The sequence below is a fragment of the Phasianus colchicus genome, unplaced genomic scaffold (genome assembly GCF_987193195.1).
Source record: "Phasianus colchicus unplaced genomic scaffold, bPhaCol1.hap1.1 HAP1_SCAFFOLD_54, whole genome shotgun sequence".
NCBI classification, from domain to species: Eukaryota; Metazoa; Chordata; class Aves; order Galliformes; family Phasianidae; genus Phasianus; species Phasianus colchicus.
Genome location: NW_028325231.1, coordinates 576,628 through 604,347, shown reverse-complemented (window position 1 = coordinate 604,347; position 27,720 = coordinate 576,628). Strand labels below are relative to the sequence as shown.

The following is a 27,720-nucleotide window of genomic DNA, read 5'->3' as shown; positions in this document are numbered from 1 at the left end:
CCACCTGCCATCATTCTTGACGAATCCAACTCCTGCCAATACTTGTTGGCAGATATCACAGCAGAAGCACTTCCAGTGGTTGTTCACAGCTTTAGTAACGCAACCAATAACGAACTCACCTGTAGGAAACATAGTAACAGGATGTAAAATGCCATGCTACACAAAGTTAAAAGAAGCCTGCAACTGAATCGCTAGAATTACATCACCATTTTTGCCTTGCTCCTCTTCTAGAAAAGGACACTTTTCAACTGTTGTTCACACAGTGTTGGCTTCTACTCCACTAGGCCTAGAATCAAGGCTTGAAAGAGCTCCATACTCAAAGCACAACAGAACTGAGTTTGGATGGCCCTGACCCTCCTGCAAGAAAACTCCAGCAGTCAAAGTACAGCAGAATACAAAGACACACAGAGATACAGCAGGAGAATGCACTTGCTAAACAGCAAATCCAACACGCACAGCAATTTCTGATCTACCACAGAGTCCTGTGCTGGGAGGCACTGAGGAAGTGAGAAAACTACCATTTCATATTCTCTGCTGCACAGCCATGCCAAACACTCACGCTGTTCTCTGCACGCACGCTGCAGCCAAGGCCCTGAGCAGCGCAAACGCTGCCTGCAATACGTCGGGAGCTCCGCCTCCTGCTGCTGCCAAAGGCTGACACCCGGCTCTGAAGAGCCTACAGATCAAACAGCTGCCAAAGAGAAGTGATCAGGCAGATAACAGGTATGAAGAAAACGAAGTCTAACATGCAAGTCTGTGGCATTCCCCTGAAGTCATAGCTTTCCAAGAATAAAATGCGATGGTCTCTAGAAGTGTCGGGAAAGCTTGAGGCATCGCTGCTGACTGCAGCCCTGCTGATTTCGGCTACTCTCACCACATTCAAGAACTGGAAAAGCCCACTTTCAGGCAGGATTCATGGAGTGCTGCAGCCCAGATGGGTTTTTTCTCTCAATGAAAAGCCTTCACATTAAGCTTACCTGACATCAAAGTCACTAACTATTCTGTGAAATGTGGTATTCTTGAACCCACAAGCCTTTCTCCCCTGTGCACAGGGCCCTGACATTTTCAGCTGTTCGAGGGACAATATTTGAAAGCAGCTCCGTGGTTGTGTGTCCTAAAGGTTCGTCACTGGCAGAAACAAAATACACAACAACAGGGTTGGTGTCCTTTGACAGCTCTGCTGCCAGAGAGAGGTGGCCCTTCTGCAGCTCTGACAAGCTTTGCTGGCATTCTTCAAATCTCCTCTCAAAAGAATTAGCCAGTTCTTGAACTTTAGCTCTGACCCCAAATTGCTCTACTTTCACTTCACCATCTGAAAACAAATCCGAGATTTCCTTAGCTCTAGTCACTGCAGCCAGAGATCAGCAGCTTTTGTTCTGTATAATCTCCAGGGTAAAACAAAGCCAAACAAACTACAGAAGATACTGAAAAGAACTGTAAAAACCACTCAACCGACTAACCAGCATCACCTGTAGCTGTCCAAATTAAAACACTGTTTGATGTTTCAGAGGGCACTAAGTTCATTTCTTTAGCAATGACATGCTTTGCACACACCTCAAGAACTTGGTCCCTTCTCATAAGGATCCTGTAACACTTCTTCTGTGTATGGAAGAGGACCCTGAGCTCTCCAACACCGCGTTCCTTCCACTGAGCAGCATCTCTGGCCCAACTGTAAAATTTCGCCCTCTCTTTGAAGGGAATTCCTTCATCTTCTTCTCCAGACTACCTCCACCTAAAACACAGCACAGTAATGCGTGATTTCCCCAGAAGTTGTTGTCACCAACAACACTGTTACAATTCTGACATCATAATCCAAAATTATTCGATGTTTTCCTTTCTTCAGTGGTTTTGTACCCACAGCTCTATACTCATCATGCACTGAAGTGACCGAACAGCCCTGCCTTCTCAAAATGAGAGAGCCCAACAGATTTCAGCCTTTGAAATTCATTTTTAAGCTATCAAGTGTGCCGGCATATTTCCCAGTGAAATTTCAGGTCTGCTGAATGATGTGCTGAGTGATAACCCAGCACTGTTAGCATTCCAGGTGTTCCCCTTATGAAGGCTGCTAAGTAACTTAATACTGGCATTTGATCAGAATAAGAATCAACTGAAAATAATAAACGGAGGCCTCACAGCCTCCTCACTTTATATGTGCACATTACTGCCTTTTAACATCCTTCAATTAACACATCTTCCACAGTTAAAGAAAAGCTTGAAAGAACTGGAGAAACATGTGACAGACAAGCATTTCTGAAGGAGAAAAAGAGCAGGCAAGGCAAGAAAGAAAACAACAGACGTCATAATATGATTAACGGATGAGGAAAGGCAGACAAGATATTGCAGAAAGAGGAAGACAACATTTTGCAGACTTCATCAGATTAACTGTTCCAATTAAAGGACACTACATACTGTTTATTTGTGCTCTATCAGTCTTGCTTAGTCATTATACTAACCTGCAATTAAGTTCTATTCTTTACAGGAAGCCAAACTAGAAGACTACAGTCATTGCAAGCTTCTCCTCTTATTAGGCATACTAAGGTTAAACACGAAATCCAGACATGAACAACTGAGTTAAGCCTTACAAAGCTACATCAGGCTTCTTCAAGCAAGTTGTTCTACTTCCTAAAAAGCTGTATCACCACCTCCTGGTAAATTCTCTGACACGCGAGCAGTTTCTGTGGATTCTGCTTCTCCGCTGCTGGCAGCTGACTGCACAAATACTGTTGCTATTGCTTCACTGGTTGATGGAGTATGTAATTCTTCCTTACTTGTAGAGACTGAGTCAGTACGATTAATAAAACAGTAAGCAAATAAGCCATAAGAGCCTAAGATACAAACTTCAAACTACATTAAGTCTGGACACTAAGAATAACGACTCCCTCCAAAAAAGCCACATTTTCTCTCTCCCCTCCCTCCCTTCCAGAAATTGATAAATTTCTTCATTTATTTACAACAGCAGTACAGTAAAAACATGATAGTAAGTTCTCAGTCTCCAACTTTCCTATAGTGCTACTAATGTTTCAGAGCATCTAACTAACAGGGATTAAGGGAAGTGAACAACTGGGGAAAAACAAAAAAACAAACAAGAATTGTTGTTGGAAGGTTTCAGACATTCTTCATCACTCTCAAAACACACACAGCTTTGACTCAACAAGAGACTGAAGTACCTTTGAAGCAGTACGATTCCAAAACAAGCACCATTTCCCTTGGAAACTGCTCTGAAATCACTTAACTCTTACATACCTGCTAGGAGGAATTCTACTAGCCAAAGCTGTTTCTACTTTAGGAGGCAAAGCTGTTTCCTTTCTCTCCCGGAGAAACTTAAGTTCTTAGTAGTACCATAGTTCCAGTGCCAGAACAGACTTGAGACACAGTCAAACAAGCCAAGTAGTTTTTAATCTGCCGGACGCTTTATTTCTCACTAAGTGAAAATAGTCTAAGAATAATACTGCAAATTTATTGCCTAAACTTTCGTAAAGACTTGACTCGTACTTTTTCTTTGAGTTTTTCCTTCTTTCTGAGAGCCTTCTGGACTGGCATCCTCCGCACTGCTACTAAAGCCACAGACAGACGTAGAAGGGACCTGTGGAGTTTCTCCTTTAGCTTTCTGCTCTGAAGATTTAGTTTCCCAAGCAGTAACACATTCACGTTTGACTGGGGGGTCTGCTGCAAAGCACAAAAATTAGTGGAAAACAGCTGATAAGACAGCTAAATACCGTGATCATTTTTGGCACATACATTATAAAGTAACCTAACGATATTCAGAACATCTTAAATGTAGAGCTTTTGAAATAACATCATTATGTAAAAAGACACTCATTCAGGATAACCAAGGAACTGTAAATCCGTCATACTTGGGTTTTCTGCTGCTATCAAAGAACCTCCATGCAATAATGAAGACTTCAATCTTGCAACTGCCACTACAAATACTAGCTTCCTTTGACATTTACTTATATTTCTGGAAGCTCAATACGTGCCACCTTTTATTAGTACACAGACACTCACAGCCTCAGAAAGAGTGACTGGCCAAATGGAAGATGACAGTTTTTCTCAATTTAAATATTGTAAACGTATTGTAAATGTTGGTTCTAGTAGCACTATACACTTTCCTTTTGAAATTCAAGTCTCAGACCAAGAACAGGTCAGCATTTTCATACTGTTACAAGAATTATTGATGGCCATATGCCAAACAAAATACAACCACAGAGAAGAGCCATATGGGTATCATCTACAGAGGAAAAGCAAAACCAAGGACTGAAAAAGAAAGTAAGAAACGGAAAGCAGTCAGCAGCAGCGTGTGCTACCGATGAACTTTGAGCATTTGGAACTCCAGATGGTATTAACCAGAGACTGTATAGAGCTTATTTCACAACACTTCTGGGAAGTACAAGAAGAAAAACCACGACAAACAAAGGCTCAAGCGACAGATGTGAAGTTACTGGAAAGGAATGGAAGCAGACAAGAAGGATGCCTCCTAGTTGAAGGGATAATTCGAGTTGAAGCTTAAGCACAACTGCTGTTCTCGTAGGTTACCAGTCAGAGCGAGGCCTTGAACACAATAACTGCCAGCTCAACACAAAAAATGCACTGTCAGCACTTCACCCTGACATTTTAAACAACGCCTCGTTGTTTAAACAATATTAGCATCTCCTGGTTCTAGCAGTACCAAACTCCTTCCCTACAAAAAAAGCAACACTAAGATCAACTCTGACGCCTCGGACAGATTCCAAAATCCTACCCACAACTCCCTTTCTCACTACAGAGTTGCACTGAGTCCTGCATAAGGCATGCTTCTGTTCTTACGTGCAAAGAACTACAACTTCATATTTACTCAAGTTGAAAGTCTAGGATTTGAAGATTCACAGACGTGCATTAGAACTGAAAGAAACGACATACTATTAAGACAGAAGAAGTAATACACAATGACCAGCATTAACAAGTGACTGACTAATGAGCTGCACACTTGAATAAATTACTGGTTCAATTAACACTCACCTTTCTCCAGGATTTTAAACGAGAAGTTGGAGGGCCCACCCTGTGCCGAAGGAGCCGGCTGGGATGCCTCGCTCTCCCAAGGTTTCTGAGTAGCACTACAGCTTTTGGGGGGTTCAGCTACTCCCGCTTTTTCCTGCTCTGCTTTCCGAGATGCTGAAGTTCCTTCATCGCTCTTTCTTGGACGATTCAAGCTGAATCCAAAGAGGGAGCCGGGGGCTGAAGTATTCCCAAACGGGAATGTCTCTTTGTTACTGAAAACGCTCCTGACAGATTCAGATCTAAATACAAACTTTGGAGCAGAAACCTCCGTTTTTGCTGGCGTTTCAGAGGTGCTTGATACCTCTAAAGCTTCTACGGTGGCATCAGAAGCATCACCACCATGGCCGAGGTCGCTTCTCTCCCTGGTAGCTTCCTCCAGCACAGCTACAGCGTTGTTACCACAAGGAGATGCTTTGGCTGCATTCGTACGAGAAACATGAGATGTTACCAACGTGCCTTTCTCACGGGTGTGCTCACTCTTGTCCCTGTCTGCTGTTTCTTCAGACTGGAGTGTAACTCCACTACTTGAAGGCAGTTTATTTTTGTCTTATTCATCCATGTTTGTCAAATCAGTTTTACGCTCTTTGGATGGATCATCTTTCTTAGCGGTATTTTTACTGGACTCCTGTATACCAAATTTAAATCCACCGAGAGGCATCCACATTGAAAAATTACATCCTTCCTCTGCAGGCTTTGCTTCACCATCTGCAAGATTCTGAGAGGTACATGCTGATGTTCTCCATTCAAATTTCAAAGAAAATTCTTGTAGAGATACTTCTGAATTAGTTTTGCTTGTATTCTGGCAAGTAACACATTTTGGGGCAGTGGGTTAATTTCTTACTAAACAGATGTCACAGTTCCACTGGCCTCCCTTTTTAGCAAAGGCAGATCCTAATTTGTCCTGTGCGGCACTAACACTGGATTCTAGAGGTTTTAAAACCACACGTTTTGTGAAATAGCCTGGTTCAGGCAGTGGTGGATTTGTGCTTGCCTGTGGAAGGCTGTAGTTGTAGCGATCACCACCACCACGAGGCAAAATGATTCCAGCAGATGGAGCATCAAAATGCAAAGGTGCGCCATATGTGTCTTGAGGAAACACGGCAGCACAAGTGTTTCGCAGAGGTGGCGTGCGGATTGCTTGTTGATGAGCGTATCTACGCTGCTGAGGTGCAAGTCCATCCATGCCACAGACAGGTGCCTAAAGAAAAAGCACCGTTACTTCCTTGTGGAAAAGGAGGAAAAGGGATTAGGGTGCTAAAGCCCATGCAACATGTACTCTTAATAGCAAGGCGTACCGTAAAATTACATTTCAACTCTAATCAGTTTAAACTAAAATCATACGTTCAAAACTTGAGTGGTATCTGAAAACACAGACTGGGGAGAAGCGTAAGCTGAATAGACTCATTTTTCTTTAGTATTTAAAAAAAAAAAATAAAATAAAATAAAAAATCAAGCCCCCATACTATTTTGGGGAAAAGAACATTGCAGACAATGAGCAGAGCACATATGTTAGCAGGTTAAAAACATGCTTTGCTGGCTGTTTCTCCCAAACCCAATATCCCAAAGCTTAGCTGATTACGGAACTTTCTGCCTGTCTCCAGCAGACCTCAAGTTTAGTAAACGCTCTCTCGGGAACCGCAGTTATATCCTGCTACACACAGAATCAAAACCAGTTGTTTTCAACACATCAGTAGAAATGGCTTGAGCGGATTCGTATGTCCTCACCTTTGTTGGTGTTACACTGGTTGCAGCAGTTCTTTGAAGATACTGCGAGTTACAAGCAGGTGACTGGCTACAGTGAACAGATGGGCCAGAGGTAGCAACTGAAAAGGAACACCAAGAAAGGAGCTTATATCCAGTTTTTGTGATTACTGACTTGAGTGAACTTTCCCAGGGGACCAGTTTTACTCATTCATCTCAGAACACTGCAGAAACATTTTAAGAAGTCTTACTCCGTTTAGCTAAGTGTTCAATTAAAAATTCAGCATCAACTTACCCCTTAAAGGAGCTTCATGAAGATTTTGTGCTCTCCGATAACCATCTGACACTGTATCTGTTTCATAGCTTCCAGCAGGCCAGCAGTGAGATGATACGTTTACACTGGAACTATTACGTTTCATTTCCCGTATTTCATTCTATTAAAGACAGTGTTTCAATTAAGAGCATGTAAACGTATTACATCGGTATTTGGAGGAAACCTAAGGAATGATCCCTACGCTCCTCTGCTATTTTAAAGCATGTTCAAGGTCTGAGACACACACACAAAAAAGATGAGTTAAGTGCTGCAATAACCTATGATCTTCCCATGCTTTACGAAACCGAGACTGTTCCCTGAAGCTAGAAATAAACCCAGAACAAAGATGACAGTAGCTAAGCTGAAGAAAGCACAACTTTCTGCACACACAATCCTCAGGATTACTTCCCATATCTGAGTACCAAATCAGAGTTTGTAGGCAACAAAGTTTTACTCTTGAACTCACTTTAAGCAGATGTTTATAGCAGTTCTCTTCACTGAGTTTTAAGAGGTAGCCTGGTAAGGGAAGTTCAATGCTTGGGTCACAAAGTACTTACCAGAACAAAAAGATCAACTGTTCTGCATCGAATATAGTGACTAAAGTTGCTTACTGTTAAAGCTTCCACGTGCTGACACAGCTTTTGAAGTAAGGACTTGTGATCTTCTGCCCACTGAGAGAGAGTCTTAGGAGAAAACTGGAAAGAAAAGAAAAAAACTAATTGAACTTGGATTTTTTTATACAAACGTAACACTTCCCTAGAAGAGTAACCGGCTAATGTACCTGGTAGGTATTTGTTGGCGAGAAAGAGAACTTCTTAGGTGATGGAATTGAATATTTTACTTCCACGTGTGCAGCTGGTGAGATATTTCTGGAGGCAAGACTTCCTTCTTCACCATTCTCTCCAAGCTCCTGGATCACTGCATTCAGCATTTCCATTACAGCTTTAACAGATACCGGCAGCTAGAAATGTATTTGAAATGCAAGTCATGATCGCAATTCTTCCTCAGAGCAAGAGGCTGTGCTCTGATCTACGGCTGAACAGTTTGCAAGGCTTTCTGCACAGAAATTCTGGGTGTTTTTTGTTGTTTTTGTTCCCCCAGGAAAGCCCTACATCTGTTAACATTAACGTAAGACGACAACTCACACAAGCATTAATTCTTTTACTTACTTTGTCAGCTACTGACGGGTCAGAGGAGCTTTCATCAATGATCTTCATCAGGTAATGCTTTCTTTTAACAAGATAGGCTTTGCGTTCTTCTGGTAACGTATCATCACTCTCAGCCTCTTCTGCCTTTCTTTGGTAAAGCTAAGTAACAGCATATGGATTAGGAATAATCGGTCGGAACGTAAGTAATAGAAAAGCATTTTGAGGTAATGCAATTTACAAACTTACAGTGGCAAGATTCCAGTATGAAACCACATTCTTAATAGCTTCAAACGCTAATAAAGCATCATCAGTTTTGCCTTCAGCTGCATCCAGCATTGCAAAAACTACACGTGCCTCTTCTTCATAGGCTGCAACCTGGAAGACCTACAACCAAAGCAAAAGACAAGTCACATGACACAGTGAGGACACTTGGAACAGTCAGTGACTGTAAGCATCTAGTAAGTAGTTGTAGTGACTCAGCAGTTCCCATACAGTAGTCAAATAGGAGGTGGTATTAAGGCAGTTCAGTATCTTCCAATCAGAGTGTTTTAAAACTCAGAAGTTCAACAGAAAGATACTACCAAATCTGAGTATTAGCAGTACAGTGACAAAAAAAACCAAAAAAACCAAAACCAACCACCACCCATCAACACACAAAGCCAAATGAAACAAAAAACAAACCAACCAGCTAACAATTCATATGTAAGCCTGTGACATACAACCCCTCTTACTCTCATCTTTGAATAATCCCTCAGTACCTGGATGTCCACACTATGGAAATGTCTGAAGAGAGGATATGCAGGTTCAGGAATACTTCTGTGCTTTTTGATAGTTCTCAAGCTAAGCAAAGTTGTCTTCCAGTAGTAGACGCTTCTTCCAATATATTCTTTCTGGTCGTGGGAGTTAAGGCTAACGCCCTGTTGAAGAAGAGAAATTCAAACTATCGCAGAATATTTAAGTAGAGTGTTATTCATACTTATTCTTCTCTGATGCAGTTGTTTTCTTGACAAGTTCCAAGAATTTTTCTCTGACGCGTGGGACATATTTCAGGAGGTGTCTCTATAGAGTCACAGAAAGTAACACACAGGTAAAAAACAACTTTGCTTTTACTTGTGCTGTTAAGAAAGTAGTGAGGTAGAGAGTATTTGACTAGAGCAACTGCCTTGCATGACATCCCATCAAAATTAGTAGCAGCAGTTCTCAATACTAGATTCTCATCTGATTTTGTTTAGTCTTATTAAGTTTGCAAAATTAGAGAAAAACAGATGATACTTATTTACAGATAATCTTAACGTACTGTTTTTTGCAGGCTTCTTGCCCAGTGTATAATTAAGGCAGGCTGAAGGCCGTGTTTCTCCAGGACTCACACAGTACTTACTCCGTGCTGTACAAGAAGCTTCAGTTTGGTTGCCGAGTCTGGTCTGAATATCAAAAGAAATATTCCTCAATTAGTATTCCCTCTTTTTCATCGGTTCACACGTCATTTGTTTGATGAACATAACAAGCAGCTTCAATCCTAAGCTAGCTCTTCTTTACAAATGCACTGTCAGAAATGTAAAGCCCATTTTTACAAAGTTCTTCAGCATCTCACACCCCTACAGCAAAAAACATTTAACGTTTAAAGGACGTCTGTATGGGAACTGCTGAGTCACAGCCTGAACCTCTGATTAGTCACCTGAGGCGAGCAATGAGTCAGCCCTGGGAGCATAGGTGAAAGCAATTCAGCTGTGCTGCAGGAAGGGGTGGAGCCTGGCTCCACCTCTCCTAGACCCATTTAAGAGCTCACTACCAGTGGGGAAGGATCTCTCTCTCTCTCTCTGTCTCTCTTTGGAAGATCTACTCCACTGGAGTTTCCTGAGCAAGCCCATGACACAGGTAAGCCTCCTATTTATTCTCTTTGTCTCGCTGTGCCTAACTCTCTTGCTTATTTCATTATTATAACATCTTAATATTATTAAATTATATAATATTCCTTTATATATGTCATGGTTTTGGTTTTTGCTTATTTGACTTTCAGTATTCAACATCAAAACATCGTGTACTGGAAGTGTTAATATTCTAACTCCACGTACCTATCCCTATACATTGCGGAAGTCACGGGATCTGACCCTTCCGGGGGGGGCGGTCTCTTACTGCCTGGCAGTGGGTGCTGGAGGGTGCTTTCCTAGCCGTTCCAAGCTTTTTCAGGTTTGACTCGGTCTCGGGAACTCTCTCTCATATCTTATTTCATTCATTAGTCTCAATTTCAATTAGATTGTATTATATTGTATTATTTTGTATTCCGATATCATAGTTAGTAAAATAAGTTTACCTCCATAGATTGTTGCCGCTGTTTCTTTCCTTTTCCCCCTTCCTTCCCATTTTGTGGGCCCAGGTGGGGGGTGGGGAGGGCAGGGGCATACTGCCCCCTGTCACGGGCATAAACTGTTCCAGTTAATTCCGTGACAGATTTTGGTGGAGAATGCGGGCATAGCTGCCTTTTGTTTTTGGTTTTTGCTTTTTGGCTCTTAGAACGAATCTCGCTCTCTGCTCTTAGAGAGCTTCGTTAGGGAGCATTATCAGTAGTTCAGGTTTTGTGCTGGGAAACTTGACCTTGAAAGGCCAGGCGTACTGCCAGTATTCTGGGATATTTGTAAACTTTGAGCACTGCTTAGTCTGGGTAGTGCCTTTTTTTCCTTTCCCCCCCCCCTCTTGTTAGTTTCAATTCATTAACCCTTTTTGAGCAGAAATCAGCGATGAACCCATTCTTTTTCGTGGGAGCGCTGAGTAAGGGATTAAAAGCTATGGTGTTTCTCGCGACCTACTGGCGAATCATCAATGTCATCATTACTTGTTGTGGACTTGTGTACATATATAACTACATATGGGCACTGACGGAGACGCCTGTATGGTACCTATCTTGGTACCTATATGCAATGTTTAATACGAATTTTGACACTTGCATCCCGGATGGAATGGCTAATTTCACAAGCAACTACATCCCAGATGGAATAGCTAATTTTACAAACCACACGATGTTCAAACCAGTTTCCAGGTTTTCCTTTTGGTTTATCAGACGCTTTTCCAATGCTGAGTTAACTCTCATGCTTGTGGTCGTAACAGTCTTGTTCATATCACTCTCCCTGAATGTATTCCAATACAGGAATAGTAAGCAGAAGGAGTCTCCTCCAGAACCAGAGAATGCTGACTGGCAGGGAATATGGAGAGGTTTAGGAAAAATCTTAGAAGCATGGGGACCCGCAATGTCATGGGATTTCACTCTTGAGCACCTGTGGGATCCCCAGAAACTTAGCCAGTATTTGGAACAGGGGCAGTGCGGCTCAGGTAAATCTAAGGAGGTACAACTTATTTGGGGTTTGGCTTGTGCTTACCGTGCCATATATAATACTGTTTTGGAGAGAGAGAGTTTCCGAGCTGAGGTTCAAGCCAAAGGGAAAGTCAAATCTGATCAATTACAGGAGACACCAGTAACAATATCAGTTGCCCCTGTGGAGGGCAAGAAATGGAAACGAGTGTCCTCGCGTCTAGAACGGAAAAAAGAAGAAGAGGAGGAGGAGGAGGTGGAGGAAGATCCAGGTGAGGGGCCCTCCTCGAAACCACCAACATCAAGAAAGGCAAAAGGAAAAACTAAGAGACATGCAGAAGAGAGTGATGAAGAGGAAGTTTCTATTACTACTCGTCGGCCTCTGAAGATGACTGAAATCCAAGGCTCAAGAAAGGAATTTATACGGCACCCAAATGAAGCTATCGTTTCCTGGTTAGTTCGCTGTTGGGACGATGGGGCCAGTAGCTTGTCTCTAGATGGTAACGAAGCTCGCCAATTAGGAGCCATTGCCAGAGATCCAGCTATTGACAGAGGAATTAGTCGATGTCTGGATGGGGCTGCCTCCCTCTGGGAACGAGTATTAACAGCTGTGAAGGAAAGGTACCCCTTCAAAAGCGGCTTGAAGCCTGTGACGAAAAGATGGGATACAGTTGAACAGGGTATCCAGTATTTGAGGGAAATAGCCGTGGTGGAAATGTTGTATGATCCTAACTGTGTTTTTAACGACCCACAAGGCCATGACCCTGAGAGAGTGAGAACAACGCGTGAAATGTGGCAGCAACTCACATCAACAGCACCAGCCAGATACGCCTCTGCACTATTGGCAGCCTCGGACAGATACCAGGACCAACAGAGAAGCCCCTTAGTTTATGAATTGATTCTTATGCTCCAAAGCTATGAACAACAGCTACCCCCAACTCGCGCCGCCTTCGCCGCCATCTCACAAATGACGGAGCAACTGAATAAAGTGCAAGAGCAAATGTCTTCACTGATGAATCGTGACAAACCTGTAGAAGTATCAGAAACGCTTGATGAAGATCAGAATAGTCAAAAGAGTCTACTGAAGGAGCTGATGAAACTAATACGGATCGAACTAACTAAAGACGATGAACCCTCCTTCTCAGGTGCAAAATCAAAAATCTCAGCTGTTAGAGGCAAACGCTCTCCAGCTCCAGGAAGGAATCCTACATCGCGACTTGCCTTGTGGCGTTACTTACGTGAGCATGGAGAAGACATGAGGAAGTGGCACGACCAAGCTACTCATGTACTACGAGCACGGGTGAGAGAATTACAAAGCAGATCAACTGCCAGTGCAGTTGCTCCGGTTACCACAGGTAATGAATAGAGGGGCCCTGCCCTCAGTCAGGGGGGGGAAAGGGATAATAGAGTTTATTGGACTGTGTGGATCCGATGGCCTGGCACATCAGAACCACTGAAATATAAGGCATTGGTGGATACCGGTGCACAGTGCACTCTGATGCCCTCGAGTCATGAAGGGACAGAATCAATCCATATTTCTGGAGTGACTGGGGGCTCTCAAGAATTGACTGTGTTGGAGGCCGAGATAAGCCTCACTGGTAGGAACTGGCAAAAGCACCCTATTGTGACTGGTCCAGGGGCTCCATGTATACTTGGTATTGATTACCTCAGAAGGGGGCATTTCAAGGATCCTAAGGGGTATCGATGGGCCTTTGGAATAGCTGCTATAGACACAAACAACATTAAGCAGCTGTCTGTTTTGCCTGGCCTGTCAGAAGATCCGTCTGTTGTGGGGTTGCTACAGGTAAAAGAGCAACAGGTACCAATTGCTACAAAAACGGTGCACAGACGGCAGTACCGCACCAACAGGGATTCCTTGCTCCCCATTCATAAGTTGATTCGTCAACTAGAGAGTCAGGGAGTGATCAGCAAAACTCACTCGCCTTTTAACAGCCCCATATGGCCAGTGCGTAAAGCCAGCGGAGAATGGAGGCTGACGGTGGACTATCGTGGCCTGAATGAGGTCACACCCCCACTGAGTGTTGCTGTGCCGGACATGTTAGAACTCCAGTATGAACTGGAATCAAAAGCAGCCAAATGGTATGCCACCATTGACATTGCTAATGCCTTTTTCTCCATTCCTTTGGCCAAAGAATGTAGGCCACAGTTCGCTTTCACCTGGAGGGGTGTTCAGTATACTTGGAACCGTTTGCCCCAGGGGTGGAAACACAGCCCAACCATTTGCCACGGGTTGATCCAAACTGCATTAGAACAGGGCAGTGCCCCTGAGCACTTGCAGTACATTGATGATATCGTTGTGTGGGGTGATACAGCAGAAGAAGTCTTCACAAAAGGAGAGCGAATAATCCAGATTCTTCTGCGTGCTGGTTTTGCTGTTAAGCGGAGCAAAGTGAAAGGACCTGCTCAGGAGATTCAGTTCCTAGGTATAAAGTGGCAAGATGGCCGTCGTCACATCCCGACAGATGTGATCAACAAAATCACCGCTATGTCTCCACCCACTAGTAAGAAAGAGACACAATCTTTTTTGGGTGTAGTGGGCTTTTGGAGAATGCATGTTCCAAACTATAGCTTCATTGTAAGCCCCCTTTATCATGTGACGCGAATGAAGAATGAGTTTACATGGGGCCCTGAGCAGCAGCAGGCTTTTGAACAGATTAAACAGGAGATAGCCCGTGCCGTGGCCTTAGGGCCAGTACGGACAGGGCAGGATATAAAGAACATCCTCTACACTGCTGCTGGAGAGAAAGGTCCCACTTGGAGTTTGTGGCAGAGAGCCTCAGGAGAGACCTGAGGCCGACCCCTGGGATTCTGGAGTCGGGCCTACAAGGGGTCGGAAGAGGGCTACACTCCAACTGAAAAGGAGATCTTAGCTGCGTATGAGGGGGTTCGGGCTGCTTCTGAAGTGGTCGGTACTGAAACACAGCTCCTTCTGGCACCTCGACTACCAGTGTTGAACTGGATGTTTAAAGGAAAGGTTCCCCCTACCCATCACGCAACTGATGCCACTTGGAGTAAGTGGATTGCGTTGATTACGCAAAGAGCGCGGATGGGGAACCTCAGCCGTCCAGGAATCCTAGAGGTCATCATGGACTGGCCTGAAGGTAAAAAGTTTGGAACACCAGCAGAAGAAGTATCACGAGCTAAAGAGGCCCCACCATACAACGAATTACCAGAAAATGAAAGAAAGTATGCCCTGTTCACTGATGGATCCTGTCGTATTGTGGGAAAGCATCGCAGATGGAAATCTGCTGTGTGGAGCCCCACACGACAAGTTGCAGAGGCCACTGAAGGGAAAGGAGAATCAAGCCAATTTGCAGAGGTAAAGGCTGTCCAACTGGCCTTGGATGTGGCTGAACGGGAGAGGTGGCCAATGCTTTATCTTTACACTGACTCGTGGATGGTGGCGAATGCTTTGTGGGGGTGGTTACAGCAGTGGGAGCAAAATAACTGGCAAAGAAGGGGTAAACCTATTTGGGCTGCTGAACTGTGGAAAGATATTGCTGCCCGAACAAAGAATATGGTCGTGAAGGTGCGCCATGTAGATGCTCATGTGCCCAAAAGACGGGCTACTGAAGAACAGCAAAATAACCATCAGGTGGACCGAGCTGCCAAAATTGAGGTGGCTCAGATAGACCTGGACTGGCAGAACAAGGGTGAATTATTTCTAGCTCGGTGGGCTCATGAGACCTCGGGCCATCAGGGGAGAGATGCAACATATAAGTGGGCTAGAGACCGAGGGGTGGACTTAACTGTGGATGCTATTGCACAGGTTATTCATGACTGTGAAACATGTGCTATAATCAAACAAGCCAAGAAGATGAAACCACTCTGGGAGGAAGGGCGATGGCAAAAGTATAAATATGGGGAGGCATGGCAGGTTGATTATATCACCTTGCCACGATCCCGCAGTGGTAAGTGTTATGTGCTTACCATGGTAGAGGCGACCACTGGGTGGCTTGAAACATATGCAGTACCCCATGCTACCGCCCGAAACACCATATTAGGTCTTGAGAAACAAGTCCTTTGGCGACATGGCACCCCAGAAAGAATTGAGTCAGATAATGGGACTCATTTCAAAAATTCTCTTGTAAATACTTGGGCCAAAGATCATGGCATTGAGTGGATTTACCATATTCCCTATCATGCACCAGCTTCTGGTAAAATCGAACGATACAATGGGTTGTTAAAAACAATGCTGAAAGCAATGGGTGGCGGAACATTTAAGCACTGGGAGAAGCATTTGGCAGAAGCCACCTGGTTAGTCAATACCAGAGGATCTATCAATCGTGATGGTCCTACCCAATCCAGCTCTCTACATACCGTAGAGGGAGATAAGGTCCCTGTTGTACACGTAAAGAGCATGTTGGGAAAAGCAGTTTGGGTTCTTCCAGCTTCTGGAAAGGGCAGACCTCTCCGCGGTACTGTTTTTGCCCAGGGACCTGGATCTACTTGGTGGGTAATGCAGGAAAATGGGGATGTTCAATGTGTACCACAAGGAAACTTGATGCTGGGGGAGTGCAGACAGTAATTCCATGTATATAGACGTGTGCGTGTGATGCATTTGTAATCATTTTGTTTGTTTGCATATGTGTGTATATATATATATATATATATTAAGCGTGATGTAGTGATGTAGAATAAGGGGTGGAATGTCATGGTTTTGGTTTTTGCTTATTTGACTTTCAGTATTCAACATCAAAACATCGTGTACTGGAAGTGTTAATATTCTAACTCCACGTACCTATCCCTATACATTGCGGAAGTCACGGGATCTGACCCTTCCGGGGGGGGCGGTCTCTTACTGCCTGGCAGTGGGTGCTGGAGGGTGCTTTCCTAGCCGTTCCAAGCTTTTTCAGGTTTGACTCGGTCTCGGGAACTCTCTCTCATATCTTATTTCATTCATTAGTCTCAATTTCAATTAGATTGTATTATATTGTATTATTTTGTATTCCGATATCATAGTTAGTAAAATAAGTTTACCTCCATAGATTGTTGCCGCTGTTTCTTTCCTTTTCCCCCTTCCTTCCCATTTTGTGGGCCCAGGTGGGGGGTGGGGAGGGCAGGGGCATACTGCCCCCTGTCACGGGCATAAACTGTTCCAGTTAATTCCGTGACAATATAATTTTCATTGATTAAACAATGTCAAACAAAAGGAACTAGTTTTACGCAACCTATGGGAATCAGTTCAGAAGCCATCTAGAAGGTTGGTTCCAATATTTCCAAACTGAAGAAGCCTTACATTGTTTTTTTCTGCATAAGAGCACAAACAGCATCCCACCAGGATCTTTGCTTCTCAGTACAGAACTGTTCGCACAGCAGCAATGGTAAGAACAGAGGTTGATGTGTGCCACGCTGAGTATTAAACTTCTCTTGCAGTTCTAAGTTGCTAGTGAACACCATCCCGAGTAAAAAAAAAACCTGTTTTGGTGAAAACAAACAAACAGAAGGTATTAGGTAGCAAAAAACAGGCATTTAAATGCATTTAAGAACTTAGGAAGCTTGCTTACTTCAAGGTCCAACAGGCAAATGGACTCAGGAGCATCTGTTTCCAGTCTCGATGTCTCTTGGGGCAAGTGGAAAAGTTGTTGTAATGATCCGCGCAGCGGGAATAACACTGACATAGAATTCCACTGCAAGCCAAGCCATGCAAGGTGCCGGAGACTACCACTGTGCATCCGAACAGCACCTATGCAAAAACAAGGGTTGCAAGAAGCTAGGATCTGCGTCCTCCTTAGGAAAGGTATCATTCTACTCCTGTTACACTCAAATTCAAAGCCAGACTTCATAATCAAGTTAAGCCTAAAAAATGGGAAGATATCATTAGTTCACAATTCATCCTGGAATTATTTCATTTTTATGCCTGTCACCTGTGTTCATAGATTACACAAATAATGTGGGCCTTCCTATCAGCACTCATCAGCATACAAGCACTTTCCAGCTTCAATTGGAAATGAGTCAGAACAGACTTGAAGACAACAGTGTGGAAGCAAGAAGTGAGAAATTCTTCAGAACCTGGCATGATGATACTGCCCCTCAGCTACAGCTGAAAGTGAAACTTCTTGCAAAGCACCCTCTGAGTAGGGCAACCATGAGCAGCTATTACAGACACTTGTCTTTTGTGGCAAATGAAGCACTTGTAGAAGAACCTCTAATACAGAGTCATGCTTACGTTGAGTTTAAGTAGCATCTCTTACCAATATCGCATTTACTCAGTTCTCCCTGCTCTGGTGCTTGGGGACTGACATCTCCCATATCATCTGTGCTGAGAAAAGACCTCTCTTTAGAAGCTCCACTCCCAAACAGGCTTTCAAACAATGTAAATAAACCACTTCTGTTTGCAAGCTTCCACAATCTCTTTCAAGAAGTCTTCCTTGCCGTGGCTTAAGTTCAGCAACATATGACCTAGAAAAACGTAATGTCACATAAGAACACTCAACTTAAACAAGGACAACAATATTTGATGCAGTGGGTTGTTCCTGCTGCTTTAGGCTGGGAATCCAGACTTCCACTTATGATATTTACAAATTTCTAACTTACACTCTCCCTATAATTAAGTCACCCTTTTAGCATATGGGCTGACAGCAGTCCCAAGGCATTTTCAAATCCAGTTCTCCAGAATTACTGTGTATTTTTATTACAATGACACTGCAATTGTCTTCAAAATAAGTAGCTGTCAGTCTCCTCTATTCAGGAACAATTCAGCCTGATGCCCGGTGTTTTCTTCGTTTTCACCTAGAGCCCACAGGATAATGAAGACTGAAAACAACTACCTCAGCTTCACCAAAAAAAAAGAAAAAAAATGCACCAAACCTGTTGGAACAAAGAAGGGAACAAAAGCGACAGGAAAGGAGCAATATTTTCTTTTATACTTGGGACTAGCAATGCTTACAAATAGTATATTAGTAGGCAGAAACCAGCAGACTCGGAGACACTGAAAGTTAAATTCTATCTTAATGTCCTGGAAATAAAAAGAAAAAGCCCGTTACGTGTCAGGATCAAACCGCTCTTTTGTATTTCATATGTAGCCAAAATACAGAACGTTTGATAGCATGTTCCAAGACACCAAGTGTGCTCTTTAACAAGCCATTAACTCTGACATTAACTGCTCATAAAATGGAACTACGGAACATTTATAATTCTTAGTTTTTATTACCAGACTGGCTTTTTCGGTCACAGGCCAACATTTCCAGCGCATCTTGCCCAGCACAATCTCCTCTTATTAGTTTGGACTTAGGTTTAGGAATCTGGCAAAGAAAGAAAAGAACTGCTACAGCTTCTTCTCAACAAAAAACAACTCACCCTCATTTAGTCTTAAAAGTTAGGAAACAAGCTTGTTTCTTTCCTGAAAAGGACACAAGGTGAGAACTGAACAATTGCAAATAGCTGTAAGAGCGCACAAGAGAAAGCGATGTTTTGAACGCAAGCACTTGTGCAAAAGGGAAAGCTGATTTTATTCCATAAAGCAAAGAATTAAGCTTGATCAAGCTCTGCTGCTTATGCAATTAGTATATGAGAGCTACTCAGGTCATTCCCCTCCCCCCCATACCACTAACCTTAATATTAGTTATTTTAGCTGCATTACAGAGAAGGGAATAGCCTACAGGAAACACACTCATTAGCCCTTAGTCACTTTACTTCTGACAAGTGAAACAGATGAGATTTTCTTCACACTACTTGAAATCTTTTAAACAAGTATGGAAGGGTAAGATTTGGCCAGGAGACAGCCTCAACAACAGTAGTTAGTTTTTGGAATGCAGGCGTTCAGTGCGCGTACAGTGAGAGCATTCAAGAACTGCAACAATTACAGGCACAAACTGAACAGTGACTTACGTGGAAACTTTTCAGATAACACAATGCTGCGAGTTCACATGCATCTCTCCATTGTGCCTCGTTGTTCTGGGCCGTTTTCAGCAGGAAAGTTCCAGCGTGCATGTAGAAGTGTCCTTTCATTTCAAGGAAGGTACGAGACAGCTCATCAGGTCCATTCGCACACGGCTTCACAGAGTGAAGCACACGATCAAAACTGGAACATAGAAAAGACTCATTTTCAACCAAGTCCTGGTCTCCCAGGATTTATACTAGACCCCTATCACTGAGTCTTCTCTGAGGCCTTTAGCTCAGACACAGCTTGCGGATCAAGCCTAGCAACATTTGCCCTTTGCAGTTAGTACAGAGGAACTCCTCTTCCATCCATAAAACAGCTACTCACTGAAAATGATGCCTGCTAGAAGTTCGGTGACCCAGAAAAATATTCAATTTTTTTCTTTTTTTTTTTCTTTTTTTAAATAAGCAGAACAGTTAAAAGAGTACCTTTCAAGGGCCCCTCTGCTTTCTCGAACATCTCTAGAAGCAAGCGTCATTTTAACCAAGCTAGAATAGGCCAGCAGATGATCCTCCTTGACAGCTCTCCAATTATTTTTATCAGCCTCCAAGTCTCGTACTGATTCAAGATATTCCTAAAGAATAAAGTTCATCACAGAATGAGGAACCGCCATCCTTCTATGAAGGCAAGAGTTTCTCCAGAACATCTTGCTACATAATCCAGTTTCCCAGGTGAGATGTTAACGTATTCTTCAGCAGCAATGTTCCAGGAACTATTTGCCTCAGCAATTCCCTCCCTGATGGAGCTGCTGTATCTAACTTAATACCTCAGCTAGAAACTAAACAACTCTTTAAGGCTTAAGAAAATCCTAAATAAATCACTATTTCCACAGACATTACATTTAAAGGAGTTAAGCCACTTGAGAATTAGCTGCCATTGTAACGATACTAAGAGAATAACACCGGTTTCAAGGACATGGGAGATTATGACAGGATCAAAACATGATTAAATACCTCAAATGTCTTTATGACGCACAAACACCACTCCAAGCTGGAGTCTACAGGTATTTTCTTCTCCGCCTCCTGACAATGAAGCACAGCATCTCTTAATTTCTTAATTTCTTATTTGTTTATTAATCTCTTAATTTCTTATTTGAACGGTAGAGAGCAACCAGTCTGATGTTAAGGTAGGGATCGTCTGGTCTCGCATAGAGCTCGGTTTGCATCATATCAATGAGCTGATTCCAGCCATCTTCGCCTTTACACTCCAGTAACTGCTCCTATCACATACGAAGGCAACACGTTAAAATTTCATTCTCTACGAGAGCCTCTTCAGCAACTATGTTACCTGACTGTTTTCTCATTGCCATTACAGGCTACATTACTCAAACTGCTCTGGAAAGCTGGTAGGTGCTACAGAGAGTTTGACAAACTTTTTAGAAGTGAGGAAAAAAAAAAAACAAAACCAAAACCCAAAGCTTTAGAGTTTGCATCTTGTAGATGCTAAGTTAAGACTGTCAAACCACCTGGTTCAAAGATGCCACATGTCAATACAGAACAGCTTGTCTAAAAAAATAAAATAACATAACCACACAAAAAATCCCAAAGCACAAGCCTCTCAAGACTTTGATTTCATTGCAGTTGTGCTCCAGAAAACTAACACCTGTACAAAAGTGAGATTGTATGACTGAAAGCATTTACACAGTATTAGGGAATAACAGCATCTCCTACACTTGACAGTTTTCAACTCAAATTAAAAAAAACTAGAAAGCAGTGTAGTCATGTAATAGAGACAATACTTAACCTATCTAATCTTGACCTCTTGGATAATATTACTACCATGGTTTTCCCATCGCTTGACGCAACTAAGGTTTCTTCTAGGCACAGAACAGAGATCAGAAGCTGGAATTTACCTTTAATCTGTAAGCAGCAGGATTCCCAGGGAAGAGCCTGGCAGCTTTCTCAACCCAGTACTCTGCTCTTCCATCAGCGATGTCGTTACTGCATAGTAACTCTGCAATCTTCAGTACAAGATCTTTCTGCATTGGATTCAGCTCCACAGAACGCTGGTTTTCCCCATGCATACACGTAAGAAAAAAGGTTACTAGTAACTTGATCTTGCAGTCCACGTAGAACAAGAAAGAAAACATGTCAAACATGTCCCCCATTAAACAGACCCAGCAAGTCAAATTAGAACTATCAATAAATACTTTCTCACTACTTTAAGAAAAGCCTCCCTTTCAAGAAGGCCACCATTGGTTTGTAACACCCAGACAACTGCTGGAATTCAGAACACCGTAAGAGAAACAATGTCAAAACCAGCTCCTCTACCACCCGCTGCTGCTCTACTCAGACAGCCAGACCAGGGGTATCTCTAGCCTAATCGGAACTGTATTTGCCCCGTTCCCTCTACCTCTGAGGAAACAAACAAACAAAAAGCCCACCGCTAACAAGAAAACAAACAATGCAACTGAAAAACACTCTCAGCCCAGTCTTTCAGCAGCAGCCTACTGCAGAATTCTACAGGGCTCAGATATTCTTAGTCCAAAGGGCAGCGGGAAGAAGACTATCAGAGCAGGAAGCACAAAGATCAAGTCCATTTACAAAGGAATAAAGCAGGACATCAGGGAGGTGAGTGAGGTGCTTACCTTGTAACACCCAAAAGCTTTTTCCGTGTTATCCTGAGCCTCGTAGATCTGTCCCAGAAACCTGTGCGCTTTGGGATCTCTCTCTCGGACACTGAGATAAATAGATGTATATCTACAGAGTAAATAAATAAAGAAAGAAAGACCAGAAGGATCAGTATTCCTCAGTATTACAAGTCCCCCCACACCTTGCAGCTAACGTGGGACTTTAATCTGTCATACAGGACAGTTAGCTGTATTTAGTTCAAGGGGCTTGATCTAGATCTTCAAGTAAGGCACAACATTATTGCTACACGTACAGATGTTGCATATTTGCCTGCAAGCACTGGCCTTCATTAAATAAAGCAGTAGCTCACAGGAACTGTAAGAAGGACGTAACACAGAATCACAGAATCACAGAATCGTAGGGGTTGGAAGGGACCTCCAGAGATCATCAAGCCCAACCCCCCTGCCAAAGCAGGATCCCTACACCAGGTCGCACAGGTAGGCGTCCAGGCGGGTCTTGAATATCTCCAGAGAAGGAGACTCCACCACCTCCCTGGGCAGCCTGTTCCAGTGCTCCGTCACCTCACCGTAAAGAAGTTCTTGCGCACATTGGTGCGGAACTTCCTATGCTCCAGCTTCTGGCCATTTCCCCTTGTCCTGTCTCCGCACACTGCTGAAAACAGTCTGGCCTCGCCACTTTGCCCCCCACACCTTAGATATTTATAGACCTGGATCAGGTCCCCTCTCAGTCTTCTCTTCTCAAGGCTAAACAGACCCAGATCACTCAGCCTTTCTTCACAGGGGAGATGCTCCAGGCCCTTCACCATCTTTGTGGCTCTCCGCTGGACTCTTTCCAAGAGATCCCTGTCTTTTTTGTACTGAGGAGACCAGAACTGGACACAGTACTCCAGATGAGGCCTTACCAGGGCAGAGTAGAGGGGGAGGTTCACCTCCCTCGACCTGCTGGCCACGCTCCTTTTAATGCACCCCAGAATGCCATTGGCCTTTTTGGCCACAAGTGCACACTGCTGGCTCATGGCCAACCTGTCGTCCACCAGGACACCCAGGTCCCTCTCCGCAGAGCTCCTCTCCAGCAGCTCATCCCCCAACCTGTACCGGTGCATGCAATTATTCCTCCCTAGGTGCAAGACTCTACACTTGCTTTTGTTAAACCTCATCTGGTTTCTTACTGCCCAGCTCTCCAGCCTGTCCAGGTCTCGCTGAATGGCAGCACAGCCTTCGGGCGTGTCAGCCAATCCTCCCAACTTCGTATCATCAGCAAACTTGCTGAGGGTGGCCACTACCCCCTCATCAAGGTCATTGATGAAGATGTTGAACAGGACCGGTCCCAGCACTGACCCCTGGGGAACACCGCTGGTTACAGGTCTCCAACCAGACTCTGCACCGCCAACGACAACCCTCTGTGCTCTGCCAGTCAGCCAGTTCTCAACCCACCTCACTGTCCACTCATCTATCCCGCACTTCCTCAGCTTCGTTATAAGGATGTCGTGGGAGACAGTATCAAATGCCTTGCTGAAATCAAGGTAGACCACATCCACTGCTCTCCCCCCATCCACCCAGCCAGTGACAACATCATAGAAGGCTACCAGGTTGGTCAAGCACGACCTCCCCCTGGTGAACCCGTGCTGACTACTCCTGATAACCTCCTTTTCTTCCAGTTGTCTGGAGATGGCATCCAGCACAATCTGTTCCATCACCTTTCCAGGGACAGAGGTGAGGCTGACTGGCCTGTAATTACCTGGATCTTCCTTCTTGCCCTTTTTGAAGACCGGAGTGACATTGGCTATCCTCCAGTCTTCAGGCACCTCCCCCATTCTCCAAGACCTCTCAAAGATGATAGAGAGTGGTTCAGCAATCACCTCTGCCAGCTCCCTCAGCACCCGTGGATGCACCCCATCGGGTCCCATGGATTTATGAACATTGGTGTTGCCTAGGCGCTCTCGGACCGCCTCTTCCCTGACTAAAGGGAAGTCTTCCATTCCCCAGACCTTCTCACTAACCACCAGGGCCTGGGATTCCCGAGGGGGAGCTTTTTCACTGAAGACAGAAGCAAAGAAGGCGTTCAGTATCTCCGCCTTCTCAGCATCCCCCGTTACCAGAACACCCCCCTCACTTAGTAGGGGACCTACATTCTCCCTAGACTTCCTTTTACTGTTAACATACTTAAAAAAGCCTTTTTTATTATCCTTTACCACCTTTGCTAGATTCAATTCCAGGTGGGCTTTAGCCTTCCTCGTCGCATCCCTGCAGGCCCTGACAACATTTCTATATTCTTCCCGAGTGGTCAGACCCTTTTTCCACATTTCATGGACCTTCTTTTTCCCTTTGAGTTTGCGCATGAGCTCCTTGCTCATCCACACAGGTCTCCTGCCACCCTTTCCTGATTTCTTGCTCACAGGGACGCACCGATCCTGGGCTTGGAAGAAGAGCTGTTTAAATGCCAACCAGCTCTCACAGGCCCCCTTACCTTCTAACACCCTAGCCCACGGGATAGTTCCAAGTAGGTCCCGGAAGAGATCAAAGTTGGCTCTCCTAAAGTCCAGGGTAGCAATCCTACTTTTTGCTTTGCTCCTTCCACTCAAGATCTTGAACTCCACCATCTCGTGGTCACTACAACCCAAGCTACCCCCAACTTTTACTTCCTTAACAAACCCGTCCTTATTTGTGAGAATAAGGTCCAGTAACACCCCTCCCCTCGTCGGTTCCTCCACCATCTGCATCAGAAAGTTGTCTTCGACACATTGCAGGAACCGTCTGGACCGCGCGTGGGCCACGTTGCTTTTCCAGCAAATATCCGGATAATTGAAGTCCCCCATAAGCACTAGCGCCTGGGATTGCGATGCTACTTTCAGTTGCTTGTGGAAGGCCTCATCAACCTCCTCCTCCTGATCAGGGGGCCTGTAGTACACACCCACAACGGTGTCACCCATACCAGCCTGCCCCTTGATTCTCACCCACAAGCTCTCTACTGCTACTTCACCCTCCCCCAGGTGGAGTTCAATACATTCTAGCTGCTCTCTCACATAAAGAGCAACTCCACCACCCCCGCCTCGCCAGCCGATCTTTCCTAAAAAGCACATAGCCCTCCATGACAACATTCCAGTCATGCGAGCTGTCCCACCACGTCTCCGTGATGGCAATGAGATCATGGCCTTGCGACCGCACACAGATCTCCAACTCTTCCTGTTCACTTCCCATGCTGCGTGCATTAGTGTATAGACACTTTAGGGAAGCAGCACCCCCCTGCCTCTCTCCATCCCTTTGAACTCCACCCTTTTCACCCATCGAACTCCGTTTTGAGCCACGAACTACCCGCTCAACCCCAGTGGCCCTCATTCTGTCCCCTTCCCCCTTCATACCTAGTTTAAACACCTTTCAATGAGCCCTGCCAGTTCCTGGGCTAGGATCCTCTTACCCCTTGGAGACAGGCTACTTCCATCTGCAGCCATCATGCCAGGCGCAGAGTAAATTGCCCCGTGGTCAAAAAAAACGAAGTTCCTGTGCTTGCACCAACTTCTTAGCCATTTATTTATGAGGCGGGTTTTTTGGATGCTGTCGGTATCCTTCCCTGCCACTGAAGGTAGGGAAGAAAAAACCACCTGCACACCCGTTCCTTCAACTACCCGCCCCAGTCCCCTGAAGTCTTCCTTGATAGACCTCAGGCTTCTCTCAGCGACTTCATCGCTGCCAGCCTGAACTATCAATAATGGGTAATAATCAGAAGGGCCAATCAGACCAGGAAGTTTCCTAGCAATGTCCCTGACCCTTGCCCCAGGGAGGCAGCACACCTCCCTACAGGTAGGGTCAAACACGATGGCATAAAAGACATTTCTACCGGATGGGTTTTTACAGCACCACATAACTACCCATGCTTTAAGTTGCCGTTTTAGGAAGATTTAAATGGCACCACATTTCCCATTTGCTGCTACCTTAAAACAGCATGACAACGGTCTTCATTTTTCCACTCTACTTCATTTAGCTTTCCCATCACACTTTAAAGAACAGAACAACATACGTAACGTTTATTACCTCTTAGCAAGTTCATATTCTTTTATCTCAAAGTACAGCTTAGCAAAAAAGAATCCTTTTAACGATCTCTGAAGAAAAAAAACCCAAAAGGTACATTTTAAATATACAGTACTTTTGAAGTAATTGAGTAGGGAGACCCTTCTTTCCAGGGGTGCATAATACTTCCTAAAGTGTCTTCACAGTTATCAGTTCCAGTTCACTCCTTGTACTCTGGGCTTTGTTTTTGAAAGACACAGGAGTAAGAAAATAACATTTCTTCCCAGTAACTGGCAAAGGCTACCAAAGCGAAACTGAGGTTAGTAGCAAAGCAAGTCTTCACACTTGTTACTTTTCACAAGCACACTTCCGACTAAAGAGAGGAGAATGGGGTCAGCTACATACAAGCTGTTTCTCTTGCAACCTATCTACGTTGCAGAAGAAAACAAATGCCACAAATCAAGCTCCTCCTGTCCATGCTTCTGTCACCTTCCTCTCTCGCCTGCCCCGCCTCCTCGTAAACGGGGCTGGAAAGGAACTTCAAAAGAAACGCCAGCAGCCTCGCACAACCCTCCTCTCCAAAATCAACGCAACAGGAAGACCAGCAGCTACTTCCATCACCGACCGCGCTCCACAGCCAGTCGTTCCAGAGAGCAGCGGATCACCCGGCTGCCCAGCCACCAACACAGGCAGCAGAGCTATTTCCCCCCGCCTCTCCCTCTCTTCCTGCCGGCGTTTCACAACGCCGTCGCACCCACGGCAACAGCAGCCGCACAGCGGCCAAACGAGCCCAAAGCCGAACGGCACGCGTTCCCTATTCCGGCTCCTCGAGAGAGGGAAGGCCGGAAGCCCGGGGACCGTGCCCACGGAACGGGAGGGAGCCGAACTCCGCCCCGCCGCCGGGCTCCTTCCGAAGCCGCCGAGGGCTCAGCGGCTTTCCGAGGCGCGCAGCTGCGGCGAACCGTGTTTCCGAGGAGGCGACTCCGCGCCCGCCCGCCGGCAGCCTCCCTCGGCTTCGACTCCCCGCCGGAGGAGCCCGCCCTCGGGCCCGGCACCCGCGGGAGGGGCGGAGGGACGGGGCGGGCGGGGAGCGGCCCCCACCGCGGCCCGGGGAAGGCCGAGGGAGCGCCGCCGGCGGCGCCGGCCGGGCCGCAGCACTCACCGCTCTGGGAGAGGAGGCGGCGGCCTGCACGGAGGCGACGTACCGCTCCACCTCGGGCCTCGTGCGCCGTGCCATGGCCGGGAGAGGGAGCGAGCGAGAGGGAGCGGCGGAAGGCCGGCGCTCGCGCGCCGCTAAGGGAGCTCCCCGCCGCACGCGGCGGAACGCCCTCCCTGCCGACCGCGGCGACGCGCGACGTCACAGCGCGGGGCGGGGCGGCGCATGCGCGGCGCTGAGCGGCCGGTTCGCGCTTCGCGCGGCGGCGCTTTGAGCCGCGGGACATCGGGCCGCTCGGCGCGGGCTGCCGGGCGCCGCGAGGGGCTGCGCGCGCCGCCGGTCCCGTCCTCGGCCGGCCTGCCCTCGCGCGTCTTACGGAGCTCGGCGCGGTGAGGCGTACCAAGCCGCTCTCCTCACCCGTAGCGACGCGCCGCGGAGAGCGGAAGCGTCGTTTCTGCGTCGGGTATTGGAAAGGGCGGTTGATCTGAAGAAGCGCGCTGTGGCGCATCCTTAGAAACAGCTGATGTGAAAAGTAGAAGTTCCGTGCGCACCTTAGTAACGTGTTT

General features: G+C 45.4%; 1 protein-coding gene across 1 annotated transcript; it reads right to left on the bottom strand.

Moving 5' to 3' along the window:
• Nucleotides 1-127: 127 nt before the first annotated feature.
• Nucleotides 128-27,360, bottom strand: LOC149911867 (E3 SUMO-protein ligase RanBP2-like). The gene is given in 25 exon segments (XM_090133182.1): nt 128-691; nt 1,555-3,666; nt 4,996-5,580; nt 5,881-6,232; nt 6,760-6,857; nt 7,031-7,169; nt 7,660-7,743; nt 7,830-8,009; nt 8,218-8,355; nt 8,443-8,580; nt 8,955-9,113; nt 9,494-9,617; nt 16,761-16,939; nt 17,029-17,207; nt 17,716-17,861; nt 17,863-17,923; nt 18,675-18,765; nt 19,352-19,544; nt 19,832-19,977; nt 20,357-20,459; nt 20,495-20,622; nt 21,256-21,408; nt 21,991-22,102; nt 26,023-26,090; nt 27,161-27,360. Coding segments are annotated over 24 exon segments (3,834 nt in total). The 5' UTR covers nt 27,236-27,360; the 3' UTR covers nt 128-691; nt 1,555-3,463.
• Between the last annotated feature and the right edge of the window lie 360 nt (nt 27,361-27,720).